The sequence below is a fragment of the Meriones unguiculatus genome, chromosome 7, assembly GCF_030254825.1.
Source record: "Meriones unguiculatus strain TT.TT164.6M chromosome 7, Bangor_MerUng_6.1, whole genome shotgun sequence".
Classification (NCBI taxonomy): Eukaryota; Metazoa; Chordata; class Mammalia; order Rodentia; family Muridae; genus Meriones; species Meriones unguiculatus.
Genome location: NC_083355.1, coordinates 87,212,919 through 87,240,209, shown reverse-complemented (window position 1 = coordinate 87,240,209; position 27,291 = coordinate 87,212,919). Strand labels below are relative to the sequence as shown.

General features: G+C 41.6%; 1 protein-coding gene across 1 annotated transcript in view; it reads right to left on the bottom strand.

The window, feature by feature from the left end:
* The window catches only part of Exd2 (exonuclease 3'-5' domain containing 2), a 34,846-nt gene extending 15,645 nt beyond the window's left edge, over window positions 1-19,201 (bottom strand). Inside the window, exons 1-3 of the mRNA XM_021633522.1 lie at window positions 19,015-19,201; window positions 6,932-7,427; window positions 3,262-3,518 (exon numbers count right to left, since the gene is read on the bottom strand). Coding sequence (XP_021489197.1) covers window positions 3,262-3,518; window positions 6,932-7,381 — 707 coding nt within the window. The 5' untranslated portion in view covers window positions 7,382-7,427; window positions 19,015-19,201. The remainder of the gene's footprint in view (window positions 1-3,261; window positions 3,519-6,931; window positions 7,428-19,014) is intronic.
* Window positions 19,202-27,291: the final 8,090 nt, after the last annotated feature.

Below are 27,291 nucleotides of genomic sequence, written 5' to 3'. Positions count from 1 at the left end.
TGTTTTAGCACTTGCCTTTTAGCACTTTTAGCACTTTATTCAAGCGCTAAAGCTCAATTCTCAGTACCAAAAACATTTTAAAAAAGACAAAATTAAAGGTCTGATAAAAGTTTCATTCTTAATCAAGAGGAATAACTCAGTTGGTAAAGTACTTTCTATGCAAGCATAAGGACCTGAGTTTGATCTCTCAGAACCCATTTAAAAAGGCCAGGTATGGTGGCACACTCCTTTGATCCCAGCACTGAGGAGGCAGAAACAGGTGGATCACTGTGAGTTTGAGGCCAGCCTGCTCTAGAGAGTAAGTTCCAGGACAGTCAGAGGAGTTATACAGAGAAACCCTGTCTCAAAAAACAGAACAAAAACAAAAACAAACAAACAAAAAGGGCAGGTGTGGCAGAACATGCCTGTCGTCCCAGCACTTTGAGGAGGAGACAGAAGGTTTGATGGCCAGCCAGCACAGTCAAATCTGTGAGCTCCATCCAGACTCAATGAGAGACTCAGTCTCAACAATAAAGTGGGATGGGATGGTAGTACACACCTTTAATCCCTGCACTCAGGAGGCAAAGACAGGCACAAAGACAGGCATGTAGATCTCTGAGTTCAAGGCCAACCTGGTGTACATAGTGACTTCCAAGCTAGCCACAGCTATTTAGTGAAACTCTGTCTCCAACAACCACAAAATGAAATGAAGAGCAATTGAAGAAGACTTCACAGTGACCTCTGGCCTCCACACATGCACATGTGCACCTCAACACACACCTACGATTTCATTCTCATCTGTATCCGTAACTTATATGCTTATCATTTCATGATAATATCCATGTTTAGCCTAATTCTTTTTGGGGTATTTTTGAGATAGGTGTTCATGATCTAGCCTAGGCTGTTCTCAAACTCATGACCCTCCTGCCTCACCCTCCTAAGTGTTGGTAGTACAGGAGTTCACTACCACACCCAGCCCATCTTTAGCCAAACTGACACCCATTTTGCATTTACTCAGAGAATTCAATACACTTTCAAATTACATACATTCATTTAAGTGTTTCCAAATACAAAGAAAGAACTCAGAAGGAAAAAATCAATCAAATTATTATTGTGCCAAAACTATAGTGATGATATGATTATAATGGCAGTTAATATTAAAATTCATTTAGTAGGAAAAACCCTGACTCAAAAAACCAAAACAAAAAAATTCATATATTGCTGTATATATATAACACACAGTATTCCTCAGTTCTTCTTATTGCTTCATCATTTAAACCCCACACCAACCCTATGAGGTAAGATTATCTCCACAAGTGAGGAAACTGTGAGGTGTACTACCTTACAAAAGTCACACAGCTGGTAACCCACAGCATTAACAATCCAGATATGCAGTCTCTCCTGACTCAACATGTCACCCTCTATACTCAGAAGAATACAGACAGGTCTAATAAAATGCAGCTTCTGGCCCCAGCAATGGTAGCACAAGCCTTTAATCCCAGCACTCAGAAGGCAGAAGCAGGTGGATCACAGCCAGGAGTAATATACAGAATCCCTGTCTCAAAAAAATAAAAAATAAAAATAAAAATAAAAACTGGGCACAGTAGTACATGCCTATAATCCCAGCATTCAGGAGGGAGAAACAGGTAGATCTTTGTGAGTTCCAAGGCCAATCTGGTCTACAAAGAGAGTCCAGGACAGCCAAGGATACACAGAGAAACCCTGTCTTGAACCCCCACACACACAAAAAAAAAAAAAGGAAAAAGAAAGCATGTAGCTTTCTTCTTTAGTTCAAACGTTGCAGTTTTAATTTTTATAATAATATTTTCACATAATACTAAGAAAAAAATTATACTTCACTAACAAAGTAAACAAAGCAACAAACCAAAATAAAAATTCACTTATGCTCAAAAGTTCAGACAGGCACAGATTTCAATTAAGCTTTCTCTGAGATTATGACAGTCTTCCACCTTGTAGAGACAGTGTCATTTAAGACAGGAGAGGCTGTCCTGTTTTTATCAGTATAAATGAGGACTGTAGTTTCAGGAGATGGTTCAACAGTTAAGAGCATTTGATGCTCTTGTGAAGGACCCAGGTTTAGTTCCCAACTCTCACATAGTGGCTCACACCACTCTGTAACTCCAGTTCCAGGGGATCTGATGCCTTCTTCTGGACTCCACAGCACAAACATAGATGCAGGCAAAACACTCAAAATACATAAAAATAAATAAATAAAGTTTAAGTGAATAAATAAATAATGAGTATTGTGCATGTGCCTGAGGAATTAAGTGTGACTCCTAAAAAGATGAGTTAAAATAGTTTCCACAGAAGAAAGGGCTAAGACGGGAAGCCCCTCTCTCTTTGTCAAGGACAAGGTTGACCATTATTTGGGCCTAAGACAGGGTCTGCAAACTCAAAGGCTGACCAGAGGTTAGGTTTACCATAGGAGTAGTGAGGACTTGGAAAATTAAACTAAGTACACACAGGGTTGGAGAGAAGGCTCAGCAGTTAGGCGCACTGACTGCTCTTCCAGAGGACTGAGGTTCAATCCCTAGCACCCACATGGTAGCTCACAATTGTATATAACTCCCGGATCTGACATCCTCACACAGACATACATACAGGCAAAATACCAATGCACTTAAAATAAAAATAGATTATTTTTAATAATTGAGCATGGACATTAAGAAAAGAAAGCCCAAACCTCGCCCATTTTTGCCACCTACAACTCTGTACTGAGGTCAGGTCATGTAATTTCTGAAGAGAAGCCACAAGTACAAATTCTTGTATTTAGTCTACTGAATTTAAAACAGACTTCACATGTGAAAAAAATAAGCAAGCTAGGCAGTACTGGTGTATGCCTTTGATCCCAGCACTTGGGAGGCAGAGGAAGGCGATCTCTGTGAGTTTGATCTATAGAGTGAGTTTCAGGACAGCTAGGGCTACACAGAGAAACCCTGTCTTGAGAAACCAAATAATAATAATAATAATAATAATAATAATAATAATAATAATTTTTTAATTTAAAAAAGAAAACAAAAGCCTATAGCTCTAACTTTGCTACTTGGTTGGTTTATAACCTCTTTTATAAACAATTAGAGTTTCACCAAAAAAGAGAAATTTTAGCCAACCAAACTTTCTCAGACCTCACAAATTCAAAATGCATTTCCAGAGCCTTTAGGTTTCTAATGAATTCTGAATGCTTCATTATTGATCCCCAGTAATTATAGCTCATGTACAATGTTTACCCCACAGGAATCCTGACATACATACAAACCATACCCCTGCTTCATGGCTAGGTAGCGGAGGTCCAGACAACCTCTAACAATGAGGCCATAATCCTGTAGAAGCTTGCTGGCATCTTCTGAGCATCCCACTCCTACTTTTAAGATGGTGCTATCTGCCAATATGTCCAAAAGCGTTCTTGGTAGTGTTTTGCCTCCATAAATCAGCCTGGGCAAGCGAACCAATGCACAGAAGCCACTTGGGGAAGCCATCTGTAGGAGTGACAAAGGACTGGCTTTGCCTTCCAGATTTACCTGTAAAAGGGCAAGACAGAGCACAGTTCACACCCTTACACAGCAGCATCACATAAGGAAACTCTAACCAAAAAATACACACACACACACACACACACACACACACACACACACAATATATATATATATATATATATATATATATATACACACACACAAGAACCATTCTTAGCTTCCCAAAGGATTTAAGGTTAAATGCAAGGAGAGCCTGTTCTACAGATATAGGGCCTTATAAAGCATCAGTCTAAATAAACTTCACAGGGCCAACTATAGGCCCTGAAATCTGATCAGTGCTGCCTCAAGAGCAAGTTTCAAAAGGAAGTAGAGGCCAGGCATGGTAGCCTTTGCTTTTAATCCCAGCATGGGACATGGGGTAATCTATGAATCTGAGGTCGGCCTGATCTACATATTGAGCTCCAAGCCAGCCAAAGCTATATAGTGGGGCTCTGTTTCAAAAACACAAAACAAGTAACAGTGAAGAGCTCTGTTGTTATAATAGATCCTGGTGGGACAGAGTCACAAATAGTGTTCATCAAAAAAAGAAACAAAGCACAAATGCTAAAAATCAGGAAAGACCTTATCGTAAGAGAAGAAAATAACTGTGCATGTTATCTATATACCTACATCAATGTTTAATCTTTTGGGGGTCATAGGTTAAGTTTTAGAAAATGCTGAAAGCATCCCTAGAAGAACATACATACAAAATTTGTTCCTATCATAAGAGAACCCTTGTAAAGGTTTAAAGTTTGCAAAAGCAATCCACAAAACAGATGAAACACCCAATACACTCCTTGTCACTTTTCAGCCTATAGTGAAACAGCTTACCAAAGATGGGATAATGGCAAAGCCAACATTATAATTCAAACTTCCCAGTGTCTACAACAGTAGTTCCAAAGGACAGTGATTTTGTTCCTGAAGGGAAACTTAAGTCTGGAGCAATCTGTGGTCATCACAGTGGAAGAAGGGAATGTGCAGGAATCTAACAGGTAGAATGCAGATGCTGTGGATATCCAACAGCATAAGACATCCAACAGTACACATCTCACAAGCTACTCACAAGCACGGAGTCCTCTGCCAATCATGTCCACAGTGGGGAGGCTAGGGAACCCTGTCTGCTCTGACCTGAGTATGAGGCTCACACAGAATTATGCCTACAGAATTATGATGGCATAGTCCTTGGCTTACGGGACTCAGAACCTTTCAGGAAGAGGACATACAGACCAAGAAAGCTCTTACACAGAGAAAAATGATATTATAAATAACTTTGATATTTATCAAACACAGTGTTAAAAGTACTCGGAGAAGAAATATTTCATGCTTGAGACAATCAAGATTACCAGGAGGAAATAGTCAACACCATTAAGAATTGCTGCTAAAAGAATATAAGAGTCTTTGCTCTTAAATTCTACCTTGCTGTTTAGCACAACCATGATTTAACTCACCGAAGTCTTAGAATTTCTTTTTAGGCCATTTTACCAATTAGGTGATTTGCATATCCTCAGAAGGAAGCTGGTGCCACATGTGGTGAAACATACCTTTGATCCCAGCGCTTAGGAGGTACAGGCAGGTGGATCTCTAAGAGTGTGAGGACAGCCTGATCTATATAGCAAGTTGCAAGCCAACTGGGCTATGAAAAACTGTGTGTGTGTGTGTGTGTGCGTGCGTGTGTGTGTGTGTGTGTGTGTCTGTCTGTCTGTCTCTCCCTTTCTTATATACACACACAATACAACAAAAAGAAAATAGATAGTATCAAATATCTTAAAAGAAAATTTTAAAATGATAAAAAAAATTCTTCTCATATCTAGATAGCTTTCCGAATCCTAAGCTGAATCTAGACTCTTCTTAGCACATCTTCAGAGTTGTAAAAAAAAAAAAAAAAAAAAAAATCAGATTACCTACAAAGAATCAATAAAACAGAGTGACAATTATCTGAAACAGCAACAATGGAAACCAGAAAACAATGGAGTTCAGTCTTGAAAATAACAGAGCTAAAATGCTATACTCAGGAAATAATTTCACAAGACAAAAAAAAAAAAAAAAAAAATAGAGAGAGAGAGAGATTTTCAGAATGATGAGTATTTTATTATCAATGAGTATCAGAAATGATTTCTAAAAATCTGGCATAAGGATTAGGCATAATGTGTGTGACTGTCATCCCAACACTCCTACGGTTGACGCAGGGGACTGCTGCAGGTTCCAGACAAGTCTTACAATGTAGTGAGCAGAGTAGTCCTCTGACTTTCACCTGTATACCACTGTACACATGAGGGTACACATATATACATGACTACAGATACCACAAAAACAAAAACTTAGGAAGACAATCCTCAAAAAAATAAAAAATAAAAACAGTGTGTGAAGAGCTAGGATTTAACTCCTTGGTAGATCACTTGCTAGTTGTATAAATCTCTGGGTCTCACCCATAGCACGGCACGTAGAGGACATGGTGACACACACATGGGCAGACACATACCCATAATGTTTGTTTTTTTGTTGTTGTTGTTAAAGTATTAACAAGCCAGTAGTACAGCAAACACCTTTGATCCTAGTACTTAGAAGGTAAAGGTAGGAGTTCATTATTCTCAATTATGTATCAAGTTTAAGACCAGCCTAGGACCTGTCTCAAAAAAACAAAGTGAAAAAAAAACTAAAATAGGGGAGCTGGAGGGATGGCTCAGAGGTTAAGAGCACCGGCTGTTCTTCCAGAGGTCCTGAGTTCAATTCCCAGCAACCACATGGTAGCTCATAACCATCTATAATGAAATCTGGTGCCCTCTTCTGGTGTGCAGTTGTGCATACAGACAGAACACTGTATAAATAATAAATAAGTAAATCTTAAAAAAAAAAAAAAAACTAACTAAAATAGGTAGGTGTGGCAGTGGGTTTTGTTCATTCAGTTGTTTTAAGACAGGATCTTACTTTATAACCCAGGATGGCCTCAAATTCACAACATAGACCAGCATAGCCTCAAACTTGCTGTGATCCTCTTGCCTTAACATCCCAAGGTGTTGACATTACATGTGTTCACCACCACACCTATTTGATGAGCTGCTATTTGATGAGCACTTGCTGTAAGTTAAAACTGTACTGATGCCTTTATAGGGATTGTGTGCTTGAATACTTAGAAGTCACTGGAGGTAGATGTCCTTATATTCCTATTACAAATAAGTAAACAGCTTCTTCAGTTCACAGAATAATCAGTACAAGTGAAACTCCTGCAGGCCCACCTGCCTCCAAAATAGCAATGTAAGGTTACCCCTATCCTGAAGACATCAGCACCATCTGCTAAAGTAGACTCAGAAGCAAGTCAAGAACAAAGTAATTCTCCTTTCAGTTTATTCTAGTCTTGACCACCCATAACCCAAATCGGGAAAACTAATGAGAGTCTTTTTCAGTTACTGCCTTTAACTTACCCATTCACAGTCAATTCCAAGTACTGGAAAATCTTCCAACTCTCTTCTAAGGAAGGGCTGGATTTGATTCCACTCTGCCTCCTGGGAAACTGTCACCACCTCTGCCTGGAGTATCCTTTCCTCCCATGAGGCCCTGGGTGCTCTCAGGGCACCAAAGTGAAACTGGTCATCTTCTGGAGGGGACCACTCCCTCCTCCCAGGCACTTGCTGCTGCTGCTGTTGCTGCTGCTGCTGTTGTTGCTGCTGCTGCTGCTGTTGCTGTTGTTGCTGCTGCTGTTGTTGTTGCTGCTGCTGCTGCTGTTGCTGCTGCTGTTGCTGCTGCTGTTGCTGCTGCGTTGCTCTGCTTGTTTTACTCCATCTACGCTGGATGCCTTTCCACAGGACAAATCCTCCCATGGCCACACCCAGAAGGGTGGTCACTGTTAAAGCTACTAAATTCTGTCTAGACATCTTCAATCTTTCACTGTTTAGGAAAGCATTTCAGTAATCCCCTAATCTGCAAAACAAGTGTCAAAAATATTTATATGTAGAATATAAACTTAGGCATCAACAAGTTTTCCCCTAAAAAAAAAAACAGTCCAAATTTCTGTGCCTACAAACAAAACAAAACAAAACCAACAAAACTTGACACAAAACAGTTAAGATTTTATTTTTTTCCATTTTTATACTTTTTTAAGACAGGGTCTCATAAAGCCCACGCTGATCTTGTAATTTATTTATTATATAACTAGGGATGACTTGAAATCCAGATGCCCCTGCTTCTACCTGTAAGTTCTGAAATTACAAGTGTGCAGCATCACAGCTGGCTCATCTTTATGCTTCATTACTCCGTTTATATTTCCATCCTTGCTTCCACAAATTCACCTGCACTCTGACAACTGCCTAGGACTCTCTTAACAATACAAAATGGAATCAGCAAGACGGCTCAGCAAGTAAAGGGACTTGCCAAGACCGATGACCTGAGTTCAATCCCTGGGGCCTACATAGTGAAAGAATTGATTTTCAGAGGTTGACACGCACACACGCACGCACGCACAAATGAGCTTAATTTTAAAAATTAAAATTAAGGCTGGGTTGTAGCTCAGTGGTAGACGGCTTGCTCAAAGTCCTAGGTTCAGTCTTCAGCACTGAAGGAAAGAAAATAAAACAAACAAAAAGGAAGTGTGACACACACCTGCAACCCCAGCATTTGGGAGGCAGAAAGAGGAAGATAGGAAATTGTCTCTAAGAAGTGGGAGATCATAGGCTGGAGAGATAGCTCAGTGGTAGAAAGTCTGTTACTCCTGCAGAAAAACAGTCTCGTTCCCAGCACCCACATCAAGTGACTCATAACTGCCTCTAACTCCAGCTGTGAAAAATCTGATACCCTCTTCTGGTCTCCATAGGCAGTCACACACAGTCATACACACACATATAAAAACTGAACGTAGATCATGCGCGAGGATGCAGGTTTGACCCCCCAGCATGATACAGAAAGGAAGGAGGCTGGAGAGACAGCTCAGTGGCTAAGTGTCAACTGCCCTTGCGAGGACCTGAGTTCTGTTCTCAGCACCCACGTTGGGGGGCTCACTAGTTCCCGTAACTCCATCTCCAAGGGGATCTGACTGCAAGTACCTGCATACAACATGCATATACACACATGCACACACATATACAGTTAACTAAGTAAGTCTTAAAATAAATACATTTTAAAAGGTTCAACCTAAGTTGGTGGGTAGGAAAACTGTTTTACCCTTTCAGATGTGTGGGCAGTGGGCTCAAGAACCAAGGCTCAAGTAAACCCATTTCTGTGTTCTCCAGGAGTTTCAGTATTAAGGAACTGATTTAGTTACTGGAGGGTGGAGTACAAAAGGAGACTGTAAAAGAAAAAGAATCATCCAGTACTTAAGAGACTCAAGATGGTCACAGAGAAGTTTCAAACTGTTATGTCCGCACAATAGGCAACTTAATGTAAATAAACAAGGCCAACCACAAAGCAGTCCTTTCCATTGCCCTATAACAGGCTTTCACCAGGCACCTTTTCTTTTCTGGGTTTTTGAGAGAGAAATGAGTAAATAGTATCTCTTTACTATTAAAAGCAATACCAACCCTGGGCATGGTGGTGCACACCTTTACTCCCAGCATTCAGGAGGCAGAAGCAGGAGGATCTCTGTAAGCTCAAGGCCAGCCTGGTCTACAGAGTGAGTTCCAGGACAGGCAGAGCTACATAGTGAGGACCTGTCTCAAAAAACTAATCAGCCAAACAAGCAAAGCAGTAGCAGCAACAGTAAAGTGTAACAGTAAACAGTAAATGTCCCTTAGCCAGTGGTGAGGAGAGCAGCTGCAGGCACTCTGTCCTTGCTGACAAGTCTTGTATAGGAAGGCGGCTTAGTCACTGTGCTTTCTCAAGAGAAATCAGGATCAGTTTCACATGAACTGTTACCACCACCTTTAACCATGAGCAATCAATTTATAGTTTCTTAAAATACTGTGCCGATCCAATTAAAATACTAAAGGTGCTGTGGGCACTGTCCTACAGCTTAAATACCCCTTTGGGATATCTCTATGGCTCAGGGATTCCCACTGAATAAGTATTATCTTTATTGCCGTTTTGGGGCATGTATAGCTGTGTGTATATGCTTGGGAGCTGGGACATAGGCCGACATGTGTTCCCTCAAGCACTGCTCAAGTGTTTTTTGAGACAGAATCTCTCACCAAAGCTCACTCATTTTGCATGAGTAGCTGGCCTGCAAGCACCAGGGATCTTTTTATCTCCATCTTCCCAGCCCTGGGACAGGTGTGCACCACCTCACTCTGCTTTTACATGGGTGCTGGGGAATAAACATTGGTCCTCAGGCTGGCATGGCAAACACCTTATTGACTGAGCTATCTCTCCAGCCTTTCATAACTTTTTGAGTTTCAGCAAAGTTCTTCTGGTCATCTTACAGAGAACCAGGGTTCAGTTCCCAGCACCACATGATGGCATACAACCCTATAACTATAGTTCCATGGAACCAAACACCCTTTTCTGACTTCTGTAGGCATCAGACATGCACATGGTACATATACATATGTGTAGACAATACATGCACATAAAATAAATACATCTAAATGTCTAAAGGAAACAAACAAACAAACATTAAAAATACAAAAGGGTAGCTGGGCATGATGTCTGTAATTCCAGCATTTGCGAGACCAAGGAAAGCAGATCTAAAGCGAGTCAGGACAGCCAGGGTTCTGGTACATAAAGAAATCTTGTCTTGAAAAAACAAAAAACAAAAAAAACCCCAAAACAACAACAACAAACAAAAGGGCTAGGCTACAGATCAATAGTATATAATACCTGCCTGGCATCTGCAAGGCCCAACATTCAATCCTCAGCATTGGTAGGAAAAGAAATATAACAAACATTTAAAGATAGGTCCTCAGCAAGTGGTTGCCTAGCATTCATGTTGCCCCAGCACAGTAAAACATTTAAGAAAATTTCGTTCACAGTTGAAGGGAAAGAGAGAGAGAGAGAAAGGATCAGCAGGTATCAGAAGCAGGTGGGACCCACTAGGATGGGAGTCATATTCAGAACTCATACCAGGTCCACAACCAGGCTATCTCTCTTACCCATATGGAGAAGTCTAAGCTACAGGTCATGGACACAATGTAACCCAAGGAAGGGGGGTGCCCTTGTCTGTGAGCTCAGGCCCAGAAGTGATCCATGCCAAGCTAAGGTTATTAAAAATCCCTAAGGAGAGGGTAGATACTCAAGTCTGTAGAGATGCAAGGCCTAAGTTCACATCATTCTCATTAAAAGAAAATCCAGAGCCAAGAAGCTAAATTAAAACCCATTCAGAATTGGAATATTAGAAGCAAGTAGAACCAATCATAGAAGTGATATACACAGTCCATGTGTTTCTAGCACAGAAAATACATAAAGCTTCTGCTCAAGACAAGAGCCTAGAATAAAAAACATAAAACAAAACAAAACAACAACAATAAATTATGATTGTATTGAAAGAAAAGGAGGCATTTTACTGGACTTAAAGGAGGAAATGTAGGTATAATGCTCTTGTGGAATGTATACAATTTACCCTTGTTCATTCAAATGCTGATTTTTCTACCCCATTGTCTGGTTTCAATCCAAAACATTGCATTGTGATGCTTATTCTAAGTATCTCCTGTCTCAAGTTTGTGTAAACATGCTACCATAAAACAATGCTGAGCAATGGAGAGAATAGGGTGGGACATTCTAGTCCGGAGGGGAGGAGAAAGAGTGGGAGGAAGAGAGGAGAGATTAGAGAGGAGAGGACCTGGAAACACCAGGAGAGATGAACCGGACGTAAGATATGACTAGAAAGCAAGAATATAATGTGGGATGTCTGAATAGGAGGAAGCTATGCAGGCTTGGAGGTTTAGGATGAAGTAATTATTGCCCAGCATTGTGCCCTAGGTTAATTAAATAAATCCTAGTCTCTGTGTGGTGACTTGGGTACACAGCTGGTTTAGGAATAACCACTGTTTAATTAAAAGATAAATCAATTATAAATATTAATAAGTAAGAATGGTTCATAGAAACTGGGCACACACCTGTAATCCAGAATTATTATGAGTGAGAAAAGACAGCAAGTTTGCTATTAGTCTGGATTACCTACCAAACTCCAGACTAGACAGGTCTATAAACAGAGATCCTGTCTCTAAATAAATAAATAAATAAAGTAGGTTGGTAAAGGAGCTGGGGTCCCCCAAATTATCTCACATATCCCAAATGGCCTAAGGACTCCCACAGGTCACACCATCTCCCAATAGTGCCCACACTGGGGCCCACTCCTTTATCACATGGACCTTTGGGAGACACCACATTCAAATTATAGTAGCCATTTTTAAAACTACTCAAAACATAAATTTAACACAAACCTAATTTTTAAAACCTTATTTGAAAATAAACTGGCAACTGGGTGGTGGTGGTGGTGGTACACACTTTTAGTCCCAGCACTTGAGAGGCAAGGGGATCTCTGTGAGTCCCAGGCCAGCCTGCTATACAGAGCTAGTTCCAGGACAGCCAAGACTACACACAGAAATACTGTTTCAAAAAACCAAAAAAGAAGCCAGGCACGGTGGCACATGCACTAGGGAGGCAGAGGCAAGAAGGATCTCTGTGGGGCTAGCCTGGTTTACAATGCCAGTCCAGAATAGCCAAACCCTGTCTTGAAAAACAAAAACAAACAAACAAAAAAACAAAAAGAGAAGGAAAAAAAGAAAAACCAAAAAGAAAAGAAATTGGCTACCAAGACATCCTAAACTGATTGAGAATTGGAGAAAATATTTGCAATCCCTATTATCTGTTAGGGGCACGTGTTTGTAATATAAACTCTTACAACTCAGTAATAAAAAGTCAAATGAACCAATAAAAAAAAAAACTTGATGAAGACTATGAATAGAGATCTGAAAGGCAATGGAGCAATGGCCAAATAGCACATGAAAGGCTCTTTAACATCATTAGCTATTAGAAAAAAATGCAACTCAAAACCACAATGACATACTGCTTTAAAACTACTACCATGGCTCTCAAAAAGGCAGATAATAAGAAGTGGTAGTATTGTGGAGAAATGAGAAACTCTCTCACACTGTCAGTGAGAATGCCAAATGGCAAAGCTGGTTTGGAAAACAGCCTGGCAGGTCCTCAACAGCTAAGCATAAAGACACCACAGGGCTCAGAGCTCCACTACAACCTCACATGGAAGGGGAACGAAAACACATCCACAGAAGGTGCAGCACCACTGGCTGTAACGGACCCAAAGCGGAAGTAACACCAAAGTCTGTTAACTAACAGACACATAAACCAGCTTAGCTACAGGTTGTGGGTTGATCTATGTCTTCTAAAAATGTATGGTGAGAGTGTAGCCCCCAGAACCTGTGCCTGTGCCCTTAATTAGGAAACAGGGCCTTTCATGTGCCATCAAGATAAGATGAGGTCACACTAGTGTAGAGTGGGCCTTAACCCAGTGTGACTGGTACCCTACAGCAAAAGAAAGACAGAGAGAGTCAAAGTGACAGACACACAGGGAAGAAGCTAAGAGAAGATGGAGACAGAGACTAAAGTTATGCAAACCAAGGAAAGCCAAGGATCTTTATCACTGGAAGCTAGAAGGCAAGGAAGGATACTCCCATTCCCAACTCCCCACCAAAGAGACAGTATAGTCCTCCTCACACACTTTAGTCCTTAACTAAGGACCTCTAGACTCCTGAACTGTAGGGGTATCAGTTTCCATTATTTTAAGACATCCAGTTTGTGATGAGTTACCACAGTCTTAGGGATGAAGAAATGCTCAGTGGTTATGAGCACTTGTTGCTCTTTCAGAGGAATAAAGTTGGATTTCCACTGTCCATATCAGGCAGCTCACAAATTCCTGAAAGTCCAGCTTCAGGGGATCCAATACCCTCTTCTGCTACTTTCTGGTGTGAGCACATGAAACATACATACACACACTCAATTACATTTTTGTAAAGAAATATGGCATAAATGGGCTTTTACTTAGCAATAAAGTTTTGATATATGTTCTAGTAGGTACAAAACTTAGAAACATTAAATAAAAGAAGCTAGTCACAAAAGACAAGACAGAGCTGAGTAGTTGCCCATGAATGGGGCATAAGGAATTTGGGGAATGGGGAATGACTTCTAAATAGACCAGGTTTTATGAGGGGGTAACAATAGTGTTCTAAAACTAAATTGTAATAATTTTAGGAATATACTATAAATCACTGATTTGTATACAATGGGTAACATTGTATGACATATGAATTATGCTTTTATAAAGCCATTAAAATCCTATTTTGACAAATTGGTTCTAAAATTAAGTCTGAAAAAGAAACAAAAAATAGTATAAAATAAGTATGTGGGGATGAAGAAATGACTTCCTGCTCTTCTAGAGGACCACAGTTCGGTTTCTAGAATCTAGGTCAGGTAGCTTGCAACTGCGCACTCGCACACCCCCCCCCACACAATTAAAAATACAATAAATTTAATAATAAAGCCTAATATATTAGTATAAACCTTTAATCTCAGCACTTTGGAGGTAGAGGCAGACCTCTGTGAGCTCAAGACCAGCCTAGTCTACATAGTAAGTTCCAAACCAGCCAGAGCTACATAATGTCTATAAAATAAAATAAGGGCCTAGAGAGATGGGTCAGCAGATAAGAGCTGGCATTGCTCCTGCAAAAGGCCTATTTTTGGTTCTCTGAATCCATATCTAGCAACTTATAACCTCCTATAATTCCAGCACAAGAGCATCCTATGTCTCTGGGTCCCTTGTCCACCTGCCCTCATGTGCAAACATCCACACACGGACACACAGATACATAGTTAAAAATAAAACAAATCTTTTAAAATGAAGCAAAATAAAACATACATAACTACATACCTGTAATCATAGCACTGGCAATAAAGCCAGGAGGATGGTGAGTTTAAGGCCAGCCTGAGCTGAGATCCTTTCTCAAAAATAAATAATAAAAATTATATATAAGATTAAAATTGAGACTATATAAAACACCACTATAATTCAATAAGGAAAGATCAGTCCAATAAAAAGTAGTATTTCTCAAAAAGAAAAATACAAATGGCAACTATGAAAAGATGTTCAATCCCATTAGTAATTAGGAAACCATAAATAAAAATATCAATGAGAAATCATTTCTATCCTTCAGACTGACAAAGAAGAGTAAGACTGTCAAACACTTAGAAAGCTTAGACAGGTAGGTAGGGAGGTAGGAAGGTAAGTATGGTGGCACACATAAGAGGCAGAAGGAGCTCTTAGAGTTCAAGGCCAGCCTAGTCTACATAGCAAGCTCCAAGAGCCAGAACTACATAAAGATATCCTGTCTTTTAAAAAAAAGGCTTTGGAGAAGCAGGCATTATGACACACTATTGGCAGGCAATATGGCATTATGAGATGTCCACAGCCTCCCATATAGGAAACTATCTCTGAGAATGCTCACATGGGCACATAGAAGCATGTGGAAGGATGCTTTTGGCACCGGGCAAGCAAGACTGGAAAACCAAAAATATCCTCCAGAATGTCAACATGATGTGGAGCTGAAAGAACAAATAGAAAGAGTAGGCTGGACTCTGCATATGGGCAAAATAATTTCAGTGCCCATTTTTAAAATAAGTCAAGCTGGAATATGTACAATATGTTATATTTACAGAAGTACACATTTGTAAGTCTAATATGTTTTTTTCTTTTTCACTTTTTTCATTAGTTCTTTGAGAAGTTCAGATAATGTGCTTTGATCCTACTCACCCCCTCCTTCATCTCCTCCTAGATCTAACCCCCTTCATAAAAACTCTTACAAATACATATATATGTAAGCTGGGCATGGTGGCACATTTCTATAACCCTAGCACTCAGAAATCAGAGGCAGGAAGATTTCTGTGAGTCAAAGGCCAGCTTGGTCTACATAGTAAGTTCCAGGATAGCCAGGAAAACAAACATAGAGATCCTTTCTCAAAGACTTCAAGAGCAACAGCACAACAAATCTATGTGTGTGTGTGTGTGTGTGTGTATGTATGTACATGAGCCAATAAATGTAAAGACAAAGAAATCTAAAAATATAATCCAATAATAACAGGTTGGGTTTTTTTTGTTGTGAACTCAACTTTGTAGACCAGGCTGGCCTCAAACTCAGAGATCCACCTGCCTCTGCCTTCCAATACTGGGATTAAAGGCATATGCCACCACTGTCTGGTGGTGAATTCTGGAGAAAGGCAATAGCAAAAGAATTAAAAAAAAAAAAAAAATTAGAGGGTTAGGGAGATGGCTCAGCAGGTAAAGCCACCTGCCCACAAACCTACCACAACCTGAGCTTCATCCCCAAAACCCACTGTAGAGAGAACTGACAAAAGTTGTCTTCTGCCTTTGGACACATACATACATACATACATACATACACACACACACACATACACACACACACACACACGTAAATAACAACAACAAACAAAAACAATAGCTGGGCATGGTGGTTCAAATCTTTAATTCCCAGGAGGCAGAAGCATCCCTGAGTTCCAGGCCAACCAGGACTATACAGTAGGATCCTGTCTTGAAAAACAAATCAACAAACTTTTTGTTGTTGTTATTTTGGCCTCCCCCCTCCCCCCCACCCCGCCCAGAGCTGAGGACTGAATCCAGGGTCTTGTGCTTGCTAGGCAAGTGTTCTACCACTGAGCTAAATTCCCAACCCCAAACATTTTTTTTTTAAAGTAAAGATACAGACTAGGGGTTATTCAAAGAGAACATTTTGGTTAAATTTTTACATGACTTGTTATGATTGTATATATGGACTGCAGTTAAGTATTTTTAAAGTGCACTTCTGAAAACAAACTCAACTTGACCACGTTCAATAATTTCTTCTCTGCATTAAATTATTTTTACCACACTTTTTAATTTAGACAATTATCAAAGCTTTTGGTTGCTAGCTCTTCTATCACTGTAATATAAATAAATATGTAGTACATATGTATAAAATGTAATGAAATCCATTATTGTGTATACTTAATAAGCGCACAGGATGGAGAGATGCTTTATCAGTTAGCATTTGCCTATGGTATGCATGCACTTATATGTGGACATTAGCTGTTAAGTCAATGATAACCAAGCTACAATCCACAGAACCACAAAGATTAGGTATAGAGTAGGGGACTGGGGGGTACAGATAGATCTTGTTAGGAAAACAGAAGAGTTACAGATGGATGTGATGGGGGCTTGACAGGAGGATCGAGTGGGAAGAGAGAGGAAATATGAGGAGAGACAGCTAAAGTTAAGGATTTTTGAGGGGTGGTATGAAAACCAAATAGAGGAGGAGCTTCATAAAATATATAAAGATATGAAGGTAATCTAAATGCGATGGCCAAATAATGGGGGAGGCAGAGTCCAACTACACATCTCATTACCAAATGAAGCTTCCAGTACTATGACTGAGTTACATCTAATTGAATTGTTGGCCAAAGGAGTCCCAAAGGAATCCCCAAACAACTGAGGCTGTTGCCAATACTATAGGTTGTTCTCCACAAACTGACAGCAAAACCCATTGCTTAAGACAATTCCTTGAACATGGAGAGACAAGCTGGTGCCTACAAAGAACCCTCACCCCTGTGTTCTAGCATCTTTGGTAGAGGAAGGAAGGTCCTCCGCATGCCACCAAAAGAGAAATGTAAACACCAAGCCAGACACCAATCTTATGATCTACAATGGTGTCCTGCCTGCAAGATGTGCTAGTGTAATTGGTGGCACAAAACTTGTGGGAGTAACTGACCAATATCTTGATTTAAGGCCCACTCCATGAGATGGAACCATTCACCACATTGCCTGGAGTGACCAAGAGCCAGAGACTAGATAGCCTCGGGACTTTGGTAAAACCAAATACTACTGTTCTAAAAAAATAATAATAATAAATGAATTCTAATGTCATTCTGCTATACTCATAGATCAAGTGCCTTGCTCAGCCATCATTAGAGCAGGTTCTTCCTGAAGCAGATGGAAACCCACAGCCAGACATGCACGGAGTGAAAGACCTTGGAACAGTCAGTTCTAAATGGGATGGCTCCATCAAATCCCTCCCCTCAGGGCTCAGGGAACCAAGAAAGAGGAGGTGGAAAAAGTGTAAGAACCACAGGCGATGAAGGACACACACACACACACACAAATGCCCTCTAAATCAGCCTGATCAAAGCTCACAAGAACTCAAGGAGTATGTGGCTTCATGGACCAGGCCTGCATGGGTCTGCATCAGGTCCTCTGTGTATGTATTATGGCTCCCAATTTAGAGTTTTTATGGGATTCCTGAGTGTTTAAACAAGCAAGTCTCTTCTGGTGCCTTCTCTTGGTCTCTTTTTCATCTGTTTGTCTTGTCCAACTTCGATTTGATGGGTTTGTTCTATTTTACTTTTATTATATTCTCTTTGAAGCCTGTTTGTATTCTAATGAGAGACAGAAAGGGAAGTGGATCAGGATGGGGAGTGGGGAGAATTGGGAGGGTTGAGTGAGTGGAAATAGAAGTCAGAATATATTATGTGAGAGAAAAAAAATCTATTTCCAAAAGATAGTTAGGTAGCACCAGCTGCTTTTCCAGAGGACCCAAACTCAGCACCTCCATCAGGCAGCTCACAAGGTCTGTAACTCCAGCTCCAGATCAATGCTCTTCTGGCAGCGCGCGCGCGCGCACACGCGCGCGCACACACACACACACACACACACACAGAGAGAGAGAGAGAGAGAGAGAGAGAGAGAGAGAGAGAGAGAGAGAGAGAGAGAGAGAGAAACAAAAATAAATCTTGACAGGTGGCGGGTGAGCACAAGCTTTCAATCCAGCACTTGGAAGAGAGAGGCCAATAGATTTCTGTGACTTCCAGGCCAGGCAGACAGGACTACATGGTGAGACCCTGTCTCAAAAAAGGAAAAAAATAGTAATATAAATTTTTAAAAAGTTAATTAGAAAAAAACGAAACAGTTTTGTGTTTCCAAGGAAGAGTTATATAAGGAAATCTGCAGTCCAATCGTGTATCAAAGGCTCATAAAAGCGTGGGTTGCCTGAATTTTAATAAACAGATGTCCATTTTTAATAAATAAGGTTTAAAGTTCTAATTTGATCTGCCCCGGGGATGTAAAAAAAGCCAAAGCCAGAGTTGGCTCCCAGCAAAACGCCCCCAACCCCCGCGCGGGTCCTCGGGTGGGGCGGGTCCCCGAAGCCGGGAGAAACCGCGGTGGGGGCTGCTTTTTAACTGACTAGGTCAGAAAGCCTCGAAGGGTTGGTGGCGGCTCCTGACAAGAAGACGGACGGACGGAAAGGGGCGGCCCGCGAAGGCATGGGGACCAATGGCGGGGTGAGTCCTCCCTGAACCGGAGGGTTCAACCGCCCACACCGAGTGAGGGGCCAGGAGGCCGCGCCTCAGGGCGGGGAGAGGGGCAGTACCAACAACGCCCGGGGACCGCTGGAGCCCAACAGTCGCCCACGCGCGAAGTGGCACCTTCAGCATCACGACCCTCTCGAGCCACACTGGAAACCCCTCTGCCCGGCACACGATCCCGGAGAAGACTTTTGCCAACCCGCGCTTCACTTACCTGCGGCCTCCAGCCTCGTCCGAACACCTGCGGCACCCCACGCTGACAGGCTGGAACCCCCGCGGCGGCCTGGCCGCACCCACCCGGACGCATAAATGCCGTAGCCACTTCCGGCCGTGTGGCCGGCCAGGAGGATATAACCCCCCGTGGCGAGTGCCTGTGGGCCGCGCCATTTTGTACGGAAGCCGCTAGGACAGCGGTTTTTTTCTCCAGGCTTTCTGTTAAAGGATGGATTCAAATTGCAAAGATTTAGTGTCTTCCGAAGAGCGGTGCTTTCTGAGATGGCGCTTTTGGTTTTGGCTTTGAGGGAAGAATCCTACTGAACTTTCACACATGCAATATAAGACGTGTGATTTTCCCTTTTAACCTGGGTAGCGTTTCTCTACTTCATTAATTTTCTTATATTCGAGCGGGAAAATAAGGAAACTGTTCAAAGAACGCGCTCTTCGTTCGCATTATATATTATCTGGTGGTCATTAATAATTTATGCCACCCTCCACCACCCCCACCCCCCATTTTAAATACATTTTGCCTCCAGGTATGCCTGTGTACCAAGTGCATCCCTGAAGAGGCCAGAAGAGGGCGTCGGATCCTCTGGAACTGGAATTATAAAAAGTTGTGAGCCGCTCACTGTGTGGGAGTCTGGTAATTGAACCTAGGTCCTCTGAAAGAGCAGCCAATGCTCATAACTACCAAGCCATCTCTTCTGCTCCTTATAGCCTATTTATAACAACCACAATATTGTTTGTATATGAAACCATTCATGTAAGATTGATTTTTTGTTTTGTTTTTGTTTTTTAGAGGGGGTTGAAGCGAGGTCTTGTATAGCACAATCAGGCCTCCAACTCTCCGTATATAATCAACGGTGACCTTGAATTCCTAATCTTCCCGCTTCCCTCTCCCAAGTGCTAGGATTACAGGTAGCCAGTTTAGGCAGTGGTGGGGATGGAACCCAGGCTATGATGATGAATTTGAGGTCAGCCTGGGGTACATGAGACTCTATCTCAAGGAGGAGGAAGAAGAGGAGTTGTTTGTATAAACGTTCATGTTTTATATCCACTCAAGAAGCTTAGAAGCTAGTTAGAAGCATGCAGAACATTAGAAGTGAGAAAGGATATCTTGTTTTGAAAAAATGTCTGAAATAATCTTAGAACTTCTTGAAGTTTTCTTAGACTGATGATGGTACTCTCACATGCCACACAAAGGGGTAAATCACTGAACAATCATGAATTGAATCAGCATTCCTTTTGTTCTTGAAGGAGTCTTTAAGGGACTGAGCTGAAGATGACAAAGAGACAAGAAAATCTAAGGCTCTATATAAAGTGAGTAGCACATGCCTATAATCCCAGCACTTGGGAAGAGAAAGCCTGAAGATCAAAAGTTCAAGGCCATGGGCCATACTAGTAGTGAGGGTTTGTTTGGTTGTTTGGTTTTTCAAGACAGGGTTTCTCTATGTAGCCGTGGCTGTCCTTGACTCACTTTGTAGACTAGGCTGGCCTCGAACTCATAGAGATCTGCATGCCTCTGCCTCCCTGAGTATTGGGATTACAGGTGTGTGCCCAGCACTAGTAGTGAGTTTGAGATCAGCTTGACCGACATGAGAGACTTTGTTTAAAAGAAAACGAGGTAGGGAGGGAAGAAAGAAAGGAAGACAGACTCAAAGAGGAATCAGTAAGGGTCTAAACTTTTTGGGAGGAGAGTATATCTATAGAAGAGAGTTGTTAGAGAAAAGAGAAAGGCTTAAGGGTGTTTGGTCTGCAAGAAACAAAGCTCAGTAAAGTGTCCATCATTCTGTTCTGCTTTTGTTCTAGTGGATTTTTAAGAGGCGTTTAAATAGATACAGAGTTCTGAATCCAGCTTTGCAAGAAGGCAACACAAGGCTATTTCTGGATCTGCTAGAGCTACAGGGTGAAAGGGGCCAGATGACATATAGGCCACAGAAGAAACGTCACCACAAGAGACTTTGGTTGACGATGACAGATTGCAGATGGGTGGCAGGGCACATGCCTGTAATTGCAGATTTGGGGAGATGGAGGCAGGAAGACCGGGAGTTCGGCCAGCCTCAGCTGTATGAGAGACCCTGTCTAAAACACAAAGAGAGGAGGAGGAAGGGAGGGAGGGGAAAAAAGGAGGGTGGACGACCACAAACAACTCCATTTCTTCCTTGAAACTCCTCTGAAATAATGGTTAACACACCTTAAAGAAGTATGGTGGGTCATACCTATAATCCCAGCAGTGGGGAGGCTGAAGCAGGAGGAGCACTACAAATTCAAGGCCACTCTGATTTATACAGCAAGTTCTCTAGCAGACACAAAGTACATGAAATACTTAAAACTTCTAGATAGAAGGGCTGGAGAGACGACTCAGTGAGCATTGGCTGCTCTTGCAGGGGATCCTGGTTCAGTTTTTAGCACTCAACCTGGCAGCTCATAAACATGAGACTCCAGTTCCAGCATCCTTTTCTGTCCAGCAAGACCCACTCCAGTGATTTTCCAGTCTCAACCTCCCAGTGCTGGGGGTTACAGGTGCAGCCACACCCAGGTTAGGTCAGTGCTGGAAATTTGAATTCAAGTCCTTGTGTTTTCACAGCAAGTACTCTTAACCCACTAAGCCACCTCTCCAGCCCTGGAGGAATTGTCAAGGGAGGGGATGATGATGCTGGATTAACTATGAGACAGGCGTTTTCTATGGTGGATTTGGTTTTCTCTGGATTGTCTTTAAATGGAAGTGTCGATGAAAAGTAGGGAAGTTAACTCACTGATCCTGTTCTGACCATCCTGACTGCTGCAGAGCTTGTGGGTCAGCCTTCTGCTATCATGTATGGTCTGGGTAGCTGTCTGCTGTTAACTCGCCTCTCAGAAAACAGGAGATCAAACCACTGACAGTCTGAAAGCTAGAAAATGGGGGATAATGAGAGCCAACTTAGCAAACTTGTCCTCTGTCAAAGGCGATAAGAAAGAGAAAGCTTGAGAGCTGGGGATGGCTCACGCCTTCAATAACACAGCATATGGGCTGTGGCAGGAGGATCAGAAAGTTCCAGGCCAGCCTGGTCTGCAGAATAAGACTCTCTTTCAAAAACAAAAAACAAAATTCAGCCAGGTGGCAGTGGCACACACCTTTAATCCCAGCACTCTGGAAACAGAGACAGGAGGAGCTCTGAGTTCCAGGCCAGCCTAGTCTACAAAGTGAGTTCCAGAACAGCCATGACTACACAGAGAAACCAAAAAATAAATAAATAAATAAATAAATAAATAAATAAATAAATAAAATCCAAAAAGGAAGCTTAGTTATTCCCAAACAAACAAAATTAAAAATTGGTAAAATTGGGATGGAAACTAGGATAATTTGGTTCCATCTAGTTAAGACCACAATAAATATAGTATTGAATTGACTTTTACTTGGAGTCCCGCTGAAAGATGGAAGAATGGTAGATTTTATACAGCAAGAACGAGAAAACAGTAGAAATAAGACACTGATCCCTGTCGGATGTCGGATTACATGGGGTTGCTCTACTGCAAGTGCTTCAGCAGAGACTTCTTTAGTGCAGTGTTGTACATAAACTGGAATCCAGCATTTTCAGGAAAAAAACAAAAACTGATCTGTTTGAAGACTCTAAGTCCTTGAAATTTCTATTTGGCTTAGTGGCATCTTGCATGAGTGACACTGCTTTTTTCTGCTGGGACCTGGTTCAGGAGCTCACTCAAAAAAAGTGGCCTCCTGAGCAGGGTGTGCTGGCATATGCCTTTATTCCCAGGACTCAGGAGGCAGAGGCAGGTGGATCTCTGTGAGTTCAAAGCCAGCCTGGTCTACATAGTAAGTTCCAGGACACCAAGATGATGTATAGATACTTTAATCTCAAAACAAAACCAACAAACAAAATGACAAGTGGCCTCCCATGGTGTAACAGAAGCATTAGACCACCATACTTCGTCCACAGCTCCAGGTTCCTGGCTCTTCTACCTCCTCAGAAGACTCAGGATTGGTTCCCTGGAGAAGACGGGAAACCCAATCTAAGGTAACAATGGGGTTCTACACTGAAAAGTGAGGGTTCAGTAAAAATCACTTACTTTTCCAATTCCTGCCTGACTCAGAATCAGCAGGCAATGTCAGACATCAAATGTTAAAGGGCAATTTTCCTTGTGGAAAGATTACAGGCTCATGTCAGTTTCACCTTATTTTTGTGTGGTGTATATAGTCTCTGCTACTTTGTGGGTTCTTCTTTTTCCCATACTTTATCCCCCCACCATCACTTTCACACACACCCCAACACTAGATAGAAGAAAAACAAGGATAGAGGGTAAATAGAAAATATGAAAATCCCCAAATGTAATTTCTTTCCTTTTGTTTCTTCTTTGAGCAAGGCTACTAACAGACCACAACCAACCACCACCGACCCTGCCTCTTGGGGCCCTCACATTTATATACTCTGAAAAGTTCCTAGAATTTCAAACGTCACACGATTGTAGAAATAATCTGCAATTGGCAAATTATCTGCTAGAGTACGGAGGCAAATCATAGTCAGCTGCTACGGACAGTCCAAAGCAGCCCCACAACCTCACACCTGGGATTAAAACAAAGACATATTGTTAAAGATTTATTATTTATGCAACATTCTGCCTGCACACCAGATTTTACAATAGATGGTTATGAGCCACCATGTGGTTGCTGGAAATTGAACTCAGGACCCTTGGAAGAATAGCGAGTGTTCCTAACCTGTGAGCCATCTCTCCAGCCCAGAAAACATATTCTTATAATATTTCTGTGGGTTTTTTTGTTTGTTTGTTTGGTTGGTTGGTTGGTTGGTTGGTTTTTGGTTTTTCAAGACAGGGTTTCTCTGTATAGCCTTGGCTGTCTTGGACTCACTTTGTAGACCAGGCTGGTCCTGGTCTCCTGCCTTTGCCTCCCCAAGTGCTGGGATTACAGGCATGTGCCACCATGCCCAGATCTTATTTCTGTCTTTTTTAAAGAAACTAAAATTCCAGAATTATCACTACAGTGTGTGTGTGTGTGTGTGTGTGCTGCATGCACGTGAACTAGAGCAGGATAAATGTCCTTCTCTTCATTTTTGTTTTACTGTTAGTGGGAAGTAGAAGAGCGTGTACATGCCAAGGCCCATGTGGATGCCAGTCCTCTTGTTCCACCTTCACGTGGGTTCTGAGTCGTCAGGCTTACCTTTCAGGCCCTGGATGGCTTCCTCAGTCACTCTCCATTTTAGCGCCTTGAGACACAATTTCTCACCTAGCCTAAAGCTTGTCTTTTCACTTAGGCTGCCTGTCTAGCAAGCTCTTGGGAGCCACATGTCTCTGACCCTCGGTGCTGTGGTTACAGACACATACAGCCATGTTTAGATTTTTGAGACGTAGCTCTAGCTGACCTAAAGCTCACTCTATAGACTAGGATGACCTTGAGGTCCGATTGCCGCTACCTTCCAAATGTTGGAACTAAAAGTATGCACCAACATGCCAGGCCCCATGTCTGACTTTTCATGTGGATGCTGGGAATTCTAACCCAGGTCCTCATGCTTCCACAGCAACCTCTTTTCCAACTGAGCTATCTCCCCCAGCCTCATGTTTAGGGTGTTTTGCTTTGTTTTCTTTGTGTGTGTGTATGTTGGGGGGTGGTGGTGAATGATAGGTTCTCAAATGGCCCAGACGGGCTTTGAACTCATCATGTAGCTGAAGCTGGCCTTGAACTCCTTATTCTCTTGCGTTCGCCTGCAGATGGTAATATTACAGGCATGTATAATACACATGCCTGGTGTACTAATTGCTTTTTGTTGTTGTGATAAAACATCATAACCAAGAGCAACTTATGGAAGAGTTTGTTTTGACTTAAGGCTTCAGGGGGAGGGTCCATAGAGGACAGTGTGGGGAGGTATGACAGAGCAAGAAGCTGAGATATCACATTTTCAACCCACATGGTGGTTCACAACCCTCTGTAACTCCAGCTCCAGGGGATCCCATGCTCCTTTCTGATCTCTGCGGACACCAAGCATACACACGGTGCGCGCGCACACACACACACACACACACACACACACACACACACACACACACGCACGCGCGCGCACACGCACACACACACGCAGGCAAAACACACATAAAATAAAAGTAATAAATCTAATAAAAATTTAATTTCGGTATTAAAAGTTGTAAATGAAAGAAACACCACACAGAGACTACACATAGCTCAGTGAACATCTATAAAGTTAAAGAAGCCTTTTGGGATGGGAGCTGTGGCACTTTCATATCAGATTTTATACTTTCACTATCAAATATATTGTTATGTACTTACGTACCACCAACAGCAAAAACTCCAGAGTTAAGACTAGAAAAATAATTAGCTTTATATCCAGTTTCATAACTTGTGTTCGTTCATTGCCTACATTCAGTCTTTATTCATCCCCTAATATTTAGCCTTTTTTAATGTTACACTGTACTCACACGGACACGTGTTCACATATATTACTGGCTAGATTCCACATATAAGCGAAAACGTGAGGGTTTTTTTTTCTTTCTGAGACTTGGTATACGTTTTTGTTGTCGTTTTTTGAAACAGGGTTTCTCTGTAACCCCAGCTATGCAGGAAGTCACTCTGGAGACCAGCCTGGCCTTGAACTCAGAGACCCACCTGCTTTTGCCTCCCGAGTGCTGGGATTAAAGGTGAGCACCACCCCTGCCCTGCTACTATTATACACTCTGAGTCTGTCCATTTTCCTCATAATTTTGTGATTTCGATTTTTGGGGGGACTGAATAGTATTCCACTTTTTATACGTACAGCAAATTTTCATTATCCAACCATCTGTTGATTGACAACTAGGTTAATTCCAACTCTTTGAAGCCATAGACATGAAGGTGCAAATACCCCTATGGTAGGGTATGGAGCTCCCTGGGTATATACCCAGGACTGAAATAGCTGGGTCACAGGGTAGTCCTAGTTTTTATTTTGTTTAAGAAAGTTAAAGACTGATTTCTACAATGCCTGTATTAATTTACACCTTCACCAATAGAAAAGAAGGGATTCCTTTGTCTTCACATTCTCTCCAATACATGCTGTCAGGTTTATTGATGAGAGCCGCTCTGACTGGGGTGAGGTGGTAATTCAAAGTAGCTCTAATTTGCGTTTTCCTCAAGGCTAGAGATATAAATGACTTTTAAGTGGGCCAAAAAACTACTCTTCCTCTTCTGTTTAATAGATTTTATGGGACCTATACTTTTTTTGAGCTGTCGAAAATTTTGAAGACATAGACTCTTGGAAAAACCAATATTAGAACAAATAGTTATTTTCAGACATGCAAATAAATCCCATTTTGTAAGTTTCTGATGACTTCCCTCTCCCCACTGTGGAATAGGTCAGTTTTGTAAAAACAAAGAAAATTGATTTCCTCTCTGGGGATGTAGCTGACTGGTAGAACACTTGCTTCCTTTGAATGATGCCCCAGATGCAATCTCCATGTTGCCAAAGAGAAGGGAGTGGAGGAGGATGAGGGAGAGGAAAGGAAAAGAAAAGGGAAGACAAGGAAGAAGGGAATGGAGGGAGGGAAATCGATTTCAGCATTGCCACATGGTTCATATATTTGTCTGGTCTTTGGACATTCCTTTGAACTTATTGTAACATATCTCCTGGCTCTCTCATTCACTAGCAAATTAAATAAAAATCTTTGAGCCACAGTCATTCCACGTCTGCATGAGAGTCATGATTTTACTATTTAAAATTTCTTTTCCCTTTAATAAGTACAATTTAAATATTCAATTTGGTAGAGTTTGTTTGTTTTTTTTAACCACAAATATTACTCTCTATTTATTGCTATAAACATCTGAATTTTAGAACTAGAGAGATGATTCACTGGCTGCTCCCCCAGCACCCCACACTCATGTGCACATACCCACATCCAGGCACACACACATACACCTAATTTAAAAACAAATCTTTTAAAATAATAAAATCTGAATTTTAAACAGATTCCTTACAGCTCATTCAACTTTGGCGCCTGCGACTGAAGAGCTATCTCAGTGGCTAAGAGCACTGGCTGCTCTGTGAAGGGTCCGGGTTCTCTCTCCTGAGCCCACCCAGCAGCTCACAGACCTCTGTAAGTCCAGTTTCTGTGATTCCAGCACCCTCTTTTGGCCCCTGCAGGTACCAAACACACATATGTACATGTAGATAGACACTTATACACACAAGATAAAAATAAATAAACCTTAAACATAGCCGAGGCTTTAGCACCCGTTTCATCAGCAGCAGCTTTTCCAGAACTTTCACCCTGAAGCTGCAGA